At 48.3% G+C, this 12,365-nt stretch overlaps 1 protein-coding gene across 3 annotated transcripts in view; it reads right to left on the reverse strand.

The window, feature by feature from the left end:
• The window catches only part of GRID2IP (Grid2 interacting protein), a 61,269-nt gene that overhangs the window by 25,754 nt on the left and 23,150 nt on the right, over positions 1–12,365 (reverse strand). For all 3 annotated transcript variants that reach the window (XM_081840624.1, XM_081840623.1, XM_081840625.1), the window contains 6 exons: positions 9,635–9,889; positions 6,933–7,018; positions 6,595–6,664; positions 6,233–6,327; positions 3,349–3,532; positions 2,316–2,470 (listed from right to left, as the gene is read on the reverse strand). In XM_081840624.1, the coding sequence (XP_081696750.1) occupies positions 2,316–2,470; positions 3,349–3,532; positions 6,233–6,327; positions 6,595–6,664; positions 6,933–7,018; positions 9,635–9,889 (845 nt within the window). The remainder of the gene's footprint in view (positions 1–2,315; positions 2,471–3,348; positions 3,533–6,232; positions 6,328–6,594; positions 6,665–6,932; positions 7,019–9,634; positions 9,890–12,365) is intronic.

Here is a 12,365-nt window from a genome sequence, read left to right on the forward strand (position 1 = left end):
AGAATCCAGGGGGGTGGGCTTCAGCAGCTCCCAGACAGCTATGGCTACATCCAGCACAGCCACACTGGGGGTTTATGGTCAAACTCTGCATCCATTCATTCCAAGACTACAGGAGCTGTTCCTGGAAGGGCTGTAGCTCAGTGATAGAACACCTGCTTTGCATGCAGAAGGTCCCAAGTTCAAATCCTGACAAAGGTTATATCTAACCTTCAGAAGACATCTGAAGGCAGCCCTGTCTAAGGAAGCTATTTAGTGTGGTGTTGTTGTTGTTGTTGTTGTTTCTTCCAGGTAAGGCTGGCAAATGCTCCCTGGCGGAATCCCTGGAGAGTCCCTGCCAGTCAGTGTAGACAATACTGACTCAGTCTACAGCAGGTTCCCATGATCTTCCTCATAGCTGCTTTTGCTCTTTGTGAAAGGGCTGGTGTGGTTACAAACATTCTCTCAGGTGCCTGCTCTCCCAAAGCGCCCTCTCCCCTTTGGCCTCGACGGCGTTTGAGCTGCTCCCTGGTGTAAAAATAATCTCATTGCCACAAACACGGGCATTTGCTCGCAAATAACTGTTCCCCAAAGCCGAAGATTAAGACCTTTCATTCTAAATTTACCCTGCTGGGGATCTAATGCCCACAATCCCCTAAAACACACAGCTGGTGCCGAGGTTGCCATAGCAACTGGAGAGAGCAACAGTGGGGGAAGGAGGTGGGGTGGGCCCTTCACGGCAGGAACTCGGGTGATCCGTTAATACCCACACACCACCACTGCCACTGCTGCTCTGTAGCAAGGACACTTTCCCTAAAAGAGAGCTTTGTGGGCTGGTATTTTTACGAGCTGGCTGGATTCCTTAACTTATGGTGGCAAATGCAGCCCTCCACACCTTTCTGTCTGGCCCTCAAGACTCTTCCCGGAGCACTTTGGCTTGGTTGGAATGTGCCCAGCGCTGTGATGATGCCTCTTGCTTGCCTAGATGCAGAGATATAGATGGATGTCACTCCTGTGTGGCTGGAATGCACCTGTTTTCCATGGATTGTGTCCAACTAAGTTTTAATCAGCATTAGACCCATGGAAATGAATACACCTAAGTTAAATCACACTCACTGATTTCAATGGGTCTACCATAAGGGTGACTAATGCTGGGCACAACCCCATTGTATTCATATAGAGCATTTCGTTCCAAGTGGCCTCGATGTTATTTACACGGTCGTAAATCTAATTCCAAGTTAACAGAATGTACTAAAAATAGCTGCAAGCTATCAATAACAAAACTAAAAACAAACCCAATACTATAATACAAAACGGGCTCAAAAACCATCTAACTAAAGTTTGAAAAGTAAAAGGAAAGTAAATTTAAGCATTTCATGCCAAAAGCAGCTCCATCTAGAATAGCTGCTTTGGTTTGTATCTCATTCCGAGAAGTGCAAATTAGGTAGTTTCCCATTAAAGTGCAGACAAAAAAGAACTTCTCACCCATTGCTATCTTGAACATGACAACATAAAAAGCACCTCCTTGCTGGATCAGGCCCTAGGGCTCAGCATCCTGTTCTCACTGTAACCAACCAAATGCACCACTGGAAAACTCAAAAGCAGGCTCTGCCCAAGCCCTCTCCTGGCTTGTGATCCTTGGTGACTGGCACTCAGGGGCAAATGCGCTCTGCATATGTTTGGCTTGAGGAATATCCAAGGCAACACGATGACCAAGTACAACAATGCAATTATATGAACTCTTTATATGAACTCTTATATAATCAATATGAACACTTTATATAATCTATACAGAAGATTGAACAGTGTGAAATATATGAAATACGCATTCTCTGCAAAACCAAATAAACAGAAATCTTATAAATCTCTGAAAATCACAAAATATGCACTCGATGGATTCTCTTGAAAACATAGGAGTCTTTATATAATCTATACAGAACATTGAACAGTATGAAACATAGAATCTGACCCATTGCTTCTTTCAGAGACTTGCATAGTCTACAAAGACTTTCAGAGACTTATAAGACTTATGTTTATTTGGTTCTATGTTTTCAAGAGAATCCATCAAGAGTGCATATTTTGTGATTTTCAGAAATTCTGTTTATTTGGTTTTGCAGAGAGTGCATATTTCATATATTTCATACTGTTCAATGTTCTGTATAGATTGTATAAAGAGTTCATATAATTGCATTGTTGTACTTGGTCATCGTGTTGCCTTGGATATTACTAATAATTGTTTGCAACACAGGGGTTTAATATGTTTGGCTTGAGACAGACACTCGAGCTCCTGAGCAGTGCCACCCACGGGTGCTCCTCCCCACCAGTTGCTGGCTGCTCACCTGCCACTGATTTGTAGCCAAGGAACCTGGTGATCTTCTGCTGGCAGTGCTCTTGCTCCTCGTACGTCAGCAGCTGGTAGATGAACTGCCAGATGACCTGCTTGGAGGGGGTGTCCAGGACTGGATAGACGTCCACTATGAGGGTGTCTATGTTCCTGGGGGGGGGGACAAGAGAAAATACAACAGTGTTTTTTGGGGGGAGCTGGAAAATAGGATGCAATGTTCTTTGGCGCCACCAGAAGATGCCCTGGTCTCTTGACCTCTGCTGCCCCTGTGCCTTTAAAAGGAAATCTGACTGGCACAAATTAGTTAGGTGAGGCTTCCCACATTGCTTGTCCTCCTTTCCAGCAAGAAAGCGTCACTTTTGTCAGGTTGCTACTGAAGGCACTTGAGAATTCAAAGATGCCTCCCATCTTTCCATAGAAAGATATAAGCTCTGTCTTGCTAGATCAAAGCTTTCCAAACTGTGTGTCGCAACACATTAGTATGTTGGCTGCAGTGTGTAGGTGTGTCAAATGAACACTCCCCATGCTCCTTCTGGGGCTAGAAAGCAGTTAGTTTAACCTCTGGTTTGCTAGTAAAACTGAATTACTGTCACGAAATGATGCCTGTCTATAAAGTGTGTCACCAACATGAAAAGTTTGAAAGCTCTGAGCTAGATAGTGCTATCAGGAAGAGACAGCTCTGCTTGGAATTAGGTTAGTTGCAATAAGGCATCAGGGCAAGTTAGACCGGCCTTAGCCCACTTGCTGGCACATGGTGTCAGGAGTGGGACATTTTCTTAAGAACATACCTCTGGCGGCGGTGGAGACCCACCCACCAACTCCTGGTGCAAGCCTTGAACTCCAAGCCCCTGGCTCCTAATGAAAGAAATCACGTGGACTCAGCTGTCAAAGTGTTGGGACTACAAGAACCACACTAGGCCCAGATGCAGGACTCAGGTAACACATGGTAAATGGATGCTGCTGCAGGTCCTAACAGGGCTTTGGATGCCCCACTCAGAAATGAATGGAGGGAATAACCAGCAGGCTACCTGTGCTGGAAGAAACTCTCCAGTGCTTTGCAGATTGTGTAGCGCTCTGGCGGCGTAAGCAGGTGTTCCAGCTGCTGGTGGAAGGTCCTCCCTTGGATCTTGATGCTGGAGGGCAGGATCTCAGCAACCCACTGCAAGGAGGTGAGTGCCGAAGAGGAGTTGGGGCTCTCCGATGACTCGCCGTCTGCACATAAATAGATAAATCATGGCAAAGCAGGAAAAGAGGCAGGTGTGCCTTTGAGCCAAGGTGAGAGATCGGGGCATGAACCCTTCAGTGACCATGCAGCATAAGCAAGGGTTTTCGGGGGGTTGCACAATAAATGCTCCCCTTTCCCTCTCATTTTGACTGTGCAAATCTTTGCATTGCCCCTCAATGTGGTAGGAAGAGAGGAAGCTGCCTTAGTCAGACCCTTTGGTCCATCCAACTGAGTATCATCAGGGACCTTTTGCATCCACAGCATGTGCTCTAGCACTGAGATAGAGCCCTTTCCCTAAAAATAAGATTCTAGTTCTCATAAAGTAAAGGATCATTAGGTCCAGTCGTGACCGACTCTGGGGTTGCGGCGCTCACCTCGCTTTATTGGCTTCCAGGTCATGTGGCCAGCATGACTAAGCCGCTTCTGGCAAACCAGAGCAGAGCATGGAAACACCATTTACCTTCCTACCTATTTATCTACTTGCACTGCATGCTTTCGAACTGCTAGGTTGGCAGGAGCTTAGTGTGCTTAGGGCTGCTTAGTGTGCTTGGGGCTGCAGCCTTAATGCTCATGGATGGCATAGGATTTGGACCGTTTTTAAGGATTTTAGCAATACTCTCCCAATATCCACCTGGCAGCTTTATGAAGTTTCATGCGATTTGTTTCTGCAGTGCCTAAGGAGCGGATGTTGACTTCCGTTACCTCCCTAAAGCAGACAACCGCCTATTTTGCAAAATCACAAGCTACAAACTGCTCCTGTCCAAAAGCCATGTAGCAGGTTGTTAAACCTTCGTGTGTTTGAAGGGATGTGGTCCGGAAAGAACCCCCACCGTGATAAATCAGAGTTAGCGTTCCCCCTGGAAGTTTAGCTGACATGAACCATGCCCAGTCCTCACCACCCTGGCGTAATCACTGTTCTGAACCTGTCTTTTAAAGTGGCAGTGCTTCCCAATGCCTCCCTCTCAAAGCACGTGACTCCATCCCAAGCAAAAAAAACCCCAAAACCAAAACCCAGCTGAATCCTCTTGCAAATCTTTGGTGGCTCCAATTATTAACTTTCCCCAACACAGAGATCACTCAGGGTACTGATAGCATGGCATCGCTTGTGTCCATCCTTTGAAAAAGCCACGTTCTCCTTTCAAGCCGTATCAGGTAACTATTTTATTTTATTTATTATTTTAACAAATTAACTAAATACTAAACCACTTAACTACAACAGTCTCTAAGCCAGGCATGGCCAAACTTGGCCCTCCAGCTGTTTTGGGACTACAGTTCCCATCATCCCTGACCACTGGTCCTGTTAGATAGGGATGATGGTGTTGTAGTACCAAAACAACTGGAGGGCCAAGTTTGGCCATGCCTGCTCTAAGTGGTTTGTGGAGATAACAATATTAAAAAATATAAATCAATATCAGGCAGGTGATATTATTAAGAGGGTCTCTTCTTCAGTCTTCAGAGAGTAGCTAGAAGTGGGGAGGCAGAAAAAGGTCCTCCTTTCCTTCCACCCTGCAATTTTAATGTGAAATCTTAGGCACAGTGCTGCACCCAGAGCTCAGAAACTGCTCACGCTAATGAAATTCCCTGCCCCAAAATGCACCTAGAACAATGCGCGTTTCAAGCACTGCCACTGACAGACAGCCCTGAAGACTTAAATGACCAGGCAGGGAAACAGGGGGTCCAGGGGTCCTTGAGAGATTGTAGTGGTTAAGAGCGGTAGACTCGTAATCTGGTGAACCGGGTTCATGTCTCCACTCCTCCACATGCAGCTGCTGGGTGACCTTGGGCCAGTCACACTTCTCTGAAGTCTCTCAGCCCCACTCACCTCACAGAGTGTTTGTTGTGGGGGAGGAAGGGAAAAGAGAATGTTAACCGCTTTGAGATTCCTCAGGGTAGTGATAAAGCGGGATATCAAATCCAAACTCTTCTTCTCTTCTTCCTGAGGTATCCCGGGTTCTTAAGGTCCTTGTAAACTGCATGCTCCCTCCGACCCCAACACACAGAATGCTGTGTTGCTTATGAGCAACATGAGGTTTCTCATAAATAAGGAAACAACAAAAATTGCCACATCAGGAATAGCCAAAATGTGGAGGGGCCCTAACTTGGCAGTTTTTAAGCCCCCTGACTCAGTTGCAGGAACATAGGAAGCTGCCTTATACAGAGCCAGACCAGGATCAGTCCATTGAGCTCAATATTGTCTACACTAACTGGCAGTGGCTGTCCAAAGTTTCAGGCAGGGGTCTCTCCCAGCCCTATCTGGAGATGCCAGGGACTGAACCAGGGACCTTCTGAATGCAAAGCAAGGGCTCTGCCACTGAGCTGCAGTCCTTCTCCAGGATGATCTTCTCTTTGCCACTTGGGAACTGTAATTTTGTGAGCACCTTGACTTCCCTCTGACTTAGACTCTAAGAAATGCATGACTGTATTCAATGCTGTGCCTACTCAAAGCAGAAGCACTGAAATCATGGGACATGATCAAGTAAGGTTCATTACTTTCAGTAGGTCTACTGTAAGCAGAACCTGGTTGACACAACCCATCATTTCCAGGGTTGCTACCTTGGGCGTCCTGCAAGCTGCAGGTGAGAGATGGCATCTCGCCTCACGCAGAGGCTGAGAGGAAAGTAGAATGTGCTCCCCTCCCATTCCAACCCTGGGACCAAATCTTCCCCTCGACCCATTTGTGATCTTACCACTGGAAAAGCTCACAATGCCTTCTTCAACCACCAGGGTGGGCATGGCCCCGCTGCCCTGGAGCATGGACACAACCTTCTCATGGGAGCAGTTCCTGCAGAGCGAGAGAAAGACTCTTGTGACATTTCAAGGAGAGTCACAGCCGCACAAGAAACACTGGACCACAGCTCCCATCAGCCTCTGCCAGCACAGCCAGAGCGTCTGGAGACCACCCACCAGGTCAACAAAGGCTGAAGCAGGATAATGCATCTCCTTCTTGGGATGCATGGGATCCCAGAAGGGCATTGCAGCCTCCCTGGGTGCAGGCATTCCAGAGCCCCAGGGATGATCATGGGTAGACACAAAGGAGCAGCTCCTTCACCTCATATCCAGGCCGTTTAGGAACAAGATCCTGTCCCCAGCTCTCAAGGATGCTTTGTCAGCTGGACTCCCTAGAGTTGGGGGGCAGAGGGAGAGAGAGCACAAATTGATCAGTCATTCAGGACTGGGCAGATGATTCCCTGCCTCAAAAGCACAGTTTCCTGAAGACACAACACCCACACCGACCACACACCTTTCTCTTCCCTGATTGCATTTATGGGCTTAAAGTTTGATCAGAGAAATGAAAAACACACAGAGAACTTGGAGTTAACCTGCAAGTGCCATTTCTGGAAATGAAACCATCAGCAGTATTCTGCAGGACACCTTGGTTCTCCTTACCAGGCAAGACGGACTCTATCCACACAGGGGCATGTCCACGTAACGTAAACCCAAAGCTCCTGCTGCCTTTGTAGACACGAACAGTCCTGGGGGAAAACAAGCAAGTTACTAGTCCCTATCAGTGGTGGAGCTTCATGCTCCAGCACCGGGGCGGGGGGCAGAGAGCAGGCAGGGGTGGGGCTGGTACGCATCCCGGGGGTGGGGTGTGCATCCTGGGCGTGGGGCATGCCACCTGCAGAGGCATGGCACCCAGCCCGGGCAGGGGGGCAGCCGCGATAGCACCCTACCGGGATCGGGCTGCCGGGGGTGGTGTGTTCCCCCCGCACTCCTCTTCCTCCGCCATTGGTCCTTATGTTGGTTGGCCCTGGGGAAAGAGCTTCAGAAACTCCAGGGAAGAAGAAGCCTCCTTCAGGCTTCTATTCTCCAGCCCCACCTTGTGTAGCTGAGTCTCCTTCTCCCCCCCCCCCACCTTTTTTTTAAATAATAAAACTTTATTAAGACTTTTCATAATACAATAAAACAAATTAACTAACCTAACCAAAAGAAGAAAAGAAAGAACAGAGAAATAAAAAGAATTTAAAGTCCTCTCTCACAGGTATATCTTAACTTTTGCCCCATACAGAAAAGGTTGTACCTTCCCAGCTCTCACCTTCCCCCAGCCTAGGAGATCTCACCTCCCCTGCCTCCTTCAACAACCGTCTATCACCGTCATTGACATGCAATTCTTCCCAGTTCTGCCATTACTACCACTGGCTGTGGAGGCAAAGCCAAGCCATCTTGGCTAGTGGCCACTGACGGCCTTCTCCAGCTCTATGAGGAAGAGGCTCACGAACCCTCACTGCACCTTGAACTTGGGCGTCAGGGTCGCAGTTCCTAGCATGGTTAGTAATTCTCAAGCAAGGTCCTGTGTCAGATAATGATATACTGGATGGCTGAAGGAGAGAGACATAGAGATGGTCTCCTCTGCTTGTTGCCATGGTTGTTGCCCCCACCATAGATGGCTTGCTGTACAAAGGAAGGTCGATGTGGCATGTTACCTACGCACACCCCACAGCATCAGCATCAAGAGCATGGGGAAGGCCACCAGCTTAGGGAAATGTGACAGATTGTTATTTCAAAGCCAGTGTTTCTTTGTTTGTTTACGACATTTCTATTTAACCGCAGGTGAAACAACAGCAGATAGAATTAGGATTCAAGGGGACCTTAACAGGTTGGAGAACTGGGCCAAAACTAACAACATGAATTCCAACAGGAACAAAGGTAAGGTTCTGCAATTAGGCAGGAATATTCAGATGCACAAATGCAGGATGGGGGACACCTGGCTTGACAGCAGTCCATGTGAAAAGAATCTAGGTGTCTCAACTCTACAATTCTAGGATCAACAGCTGGCAGCCTTGTACTGCAGAGAGGCCTGTGCACCTGTTAATTCAAAGGTAGCCAATGTGGGGCCCTCCAGTTGTTAGAATCATAGAGTTGGAAGAGAACCTGAGGATCATCTAGTCCAAACCCCCCCCCCCACAATGCAGGAATATGCAGGTGCCCCATACGGGGATCAAACCTGCAACTTTGGCGTTATCAGCACTACACCCTAACAAACAGAGCTATCCTTTGAGACTGCAACTCCCATTAGCTCCAGCGTGCATGGCCATTGGCTAGGGAGTCTGGAGGGCACTCCATCGATTACGCTCCTGTGCTAAATAAGTCCATACATAAAACAAAACACTTAAGAAGAATCACACAGGGGGTTGTTTTGCAGCCCTTAAGATTCTGTGACTGCAGCTGATGGACTATATGCAACTGGCCGAGATGACTGGCAGAATCCGAGACCTGGGAGAAGAAAAGATGGAGGAAGACTGGGAGAAATTCAAGATGTATCTACAAAAACATTGTAATTTGTTTGAATGTTAAGAAGGATGCTAGATTATAAAAAACTGGCCACCACTAAACTAGATTTAAATTTGATGATAAGTGAGACTAAAGAAAATATAAAAATTTTATTGGAAAAAGTGTTAAATCATATTGGAATGTGTGGACATGAGATTGTAAACAAGTTGATAATTTGTTTGGAAAAATTTTTTTTTTTTTAATGATGTAAATGGGAGAGGGGGACGTGAGGGAGTCCAAAGAAGTGAAGAATTTGTTGTTATAAAAGTAAGATTGTTTTATGTGTGCATTTATATTTTAAAAAAAAAACCTTAATAAATATTTATAAAAAAAAAAAAAAAAAGATTCTGTGACGATGGCTTCTTCCTTCATTCTATAGATTTACAGATCTATACTGTTTAAATCGCAAGGACGTGGGTGGCGCTGTGGGTTAAACCACAGAGCCTAGGACTTGCCAATCAGAAGGTCGAATCCCTGTGACGGGGTGAGCTCCTGTTGCTCAGTCCCTGCTCCTGCCAACCTAGCAGTTCGAAAGCACCTCAAAGTTCAAGTAGATAAATAGGTACCACTCCAGCTGGAAGGTAAACGGCGTTTCCATGCGCCGCTCTGGTTCACCAGAAGCGGCTTAGTCATGCTGACCACATGACCCGGAAGCTGTACGCCGGCTCCCTTGGCCAATAAAGCGAGATGAGCGCCGCAACCCCAGTGTCAGCCACGACTGGACCTAATGGTCAGGGGTCCCTTTAACTTTACTGTTTAAATCGCAGAATGCAAACACCTGCAGTGAGCTCCAAAGGTCTGTGGGAAGGGGGAGTTACCTGCGAGCAGCCCCTGAGCCCACATTGCTGGCGATGAGGGAAGTCGCCTTCCTCAAGCTTTTGCCGTTCTCCTCGTGGCTCCTCGGCACTGAGCTGGCCCGCGTGGAGACCAGGAGGCGCTCATGGTGGTCCTCACTGCGGCTGCGCCTCAGCCGACTGGCGGAGTGCTTGCTCTTGGCGTGGCACAGTTTGCTTATGAGGCTCTGGGAGACCACCTCATCGAAGCGCTGTCGGTGTTTCCTGGGGATGAAGATCCTGGAGAACATGGCAAGGGAGAAGTGTTAGGGAAGTGGCAGAGAAAAGGCAGGGCAGGTTCCAGCAATCCAGAGCCTCACAAACCCATCACGGCAAAAGAAAACTCAGCATTTATAAGAGCACAGAGGGAGGTGAAGCAGAATCCTCTGATCCTCAGCTGCTGCGTCCTGTTATTATAGGAATCAAATGCACAGCTCGTCCTCCTGATTGCTGGATCTAAACACCTTGCAAAGAGAGGAACGAGCTTCTGAGCTCACTACAGCCATGTGCCGGTTGCAATTTGGTGGCTTTGGCTGGCTGGTGTTTCACCAGCTACCCTTTTATTCTCCCAACATAGGAAGTACGTCGGATCTGGCAGGTGAAATCTGCACACGGGTGACACGCTTGCCGTTTGCAAGCCAGCCCCAAAGTGTGGAGTATTTTTAAAGCTCAACTCACAGATGGTGTTTTCTCTTCACTACGGTCTGACAGCAAAATCACAATGAGCTCACCAGCCCCGCATCCCACCCCGCTGAAGGCATCTTTGCTGCGCTTGGCATTCGGGAACGCAAACGCCCACGCCAAGCCTACCCACGCAGGCAGAGCAGCTGAGGACGCTTTGGTCTTTTTGCAGGGCTACTCGGCAGCTACCAGGATGCCCAAAATATTGGAACAAAGTCGCTGCCAGGTGCAATCGAGTGTGGGTTTTGATTTCCCATGACCTCTGCAAGGGCATCCAGGTTGAGATGGACCTCACCTGAGGCTAAAGGTGTGTGTGCAGAGGTGCGCTCAGTGGAAGACTGATGGCATTGCTGTGAGATAATGTTTAATTTATACCAATATACAGGATGAGCATAGGGTGAAAGGATGCAGGGGTGGACTACATGACCCTTGGAGTCCTTTCCAACTCAGCAACCCTACGATTAACACTCAGACAGGCCTATTCCCCACTTGGTGGTGGGGGAGGTAATCAGAGGGCTGTTGAAGGGACCCCAGGAACATACATTGGGCAAAAGATTCCTGCACTGCAGCGGGTTGGACTAGATGACCCTCATGGTCCCTTCAACTCTACAATTCTAGGGCATCCACCTAACCCCAGTCCTACAATATTTTTCACTGCCTGCTTTGTATGCAATTGGGCTATTCCCCACACACACACACTTGTGGCGGAGGTTGCAGGGCATGTGGAGCACCAGCTGGCAGACCGCCTGGGGGGCTCCTGCCACTTAAGGCACCAGCCCCACCCTGCCTAATGGGCTAGGCAAGTTCTCCTGACCGCAGGCGTTCTTTGCAAATGGCTTTGCCCGAGGGGGGACACCACCGTCCTCCCCTTTCCCCTTCTTGCTCCAGAGATGAGAAGGCCCTGCACCTTTCTCCTCCTCCAGCCTCCTTGCTTCTCCCTGCCTTTCCCTTCTGTCTCCAGTGCCTGAAGCCCAGGCAGGCAGGCCCCCCCCCTTCTCCTGCCTCTTTCACAGAGCTGCCTGTTTCCCATGGAGGTGACGCCACTGCAGCTTCTCTGAGGAAGAGGGCTCCAAAAAGCACCAATTAATTGGCCTCAAATTACATCCTGTGATCAGGGGGAGAAACTTCACACAGCAAAAGTATTAACAGCAGCAGCGGGAACAGCAGCTATTCTAGAAAAGGCAACACGTACTAATAGTTCACCCTTCGCAGAGTTACCACTCCTGAGTGCCCTTAACAGTGCCCAGAATAATTTGAAGTGAAAAAAAATATGCTTGGAAGGAATTGTATGTATGCAGCCGATTGATTTTGTTGCTGGGCTTAGCTGGACAGAAGGCCTGCCCCTGGGGGCTGCTGGACCTTTCGGCCCCTTCCTCTTCCCCACCGGTACAAAGTGTGTTGATCAGGGCACAGACCAGTGATATATTTCCCTGGTGTTAAAAACTTAAGATGAGCCTGTGATAAGGCCAAGAGCCCGTTCAGTCCGGTATCCTGTTCTGACAGTGGCCAAGCAGATGCCTCTTCTGAGAAACCCACAAGCAGCGCCCAAGTAGACATCAATAACCTTTTCTTCCTTTAATTTGTCTGATCCTCCTTGAAAGCCCTCCATGTGGGTGCCATCACTGCTTCCTGTGGGAGTGAGTACCACAGTTTAACTATACAGTGGTACCTCGGGTTAAGTACTTAATTCGTTCTGGAGGTCCGTTCTTAACCTGAAACTGTTCTTAACCTGAAGCACCACTTTAGCTAATGGGGCCTCCTGCTGCCGGCGCACTGCCAGAACATGATTTCTGTTCTCATCCTGAAGGAAAGTTCTTAACTCTAACCCTAAGGTACTATTTCTGGGTTAGCGGAGTCTGTAACCTGAAGCGTATGTAACCTGAAGCGTATGTAACCCGAGGTACCACTGTATAGTCGCTCACTTGAATCCCTCTCCCACTGAGGCAAAATGGAAATTGAATGAGAATAAGGCCGGTGGCAGGGGAGGAGGGTTGTGGATGGGAGGCAGCAGAGGGGAAGGGAGGAGGAGGGGAGT

Source organism: Podarcis erhardii (assembly GCF_964252035.2).
Source record: "Podarcis erhardii genome assembly, chromosome: 14".
Classification (NCBI taxonomy): domain Eukaryota; kingdom Metazoa; phylum Chordata; class Lepidosauria; order Squamata; family Lacertidae; genus Podarcis; species Podarcis erhardii.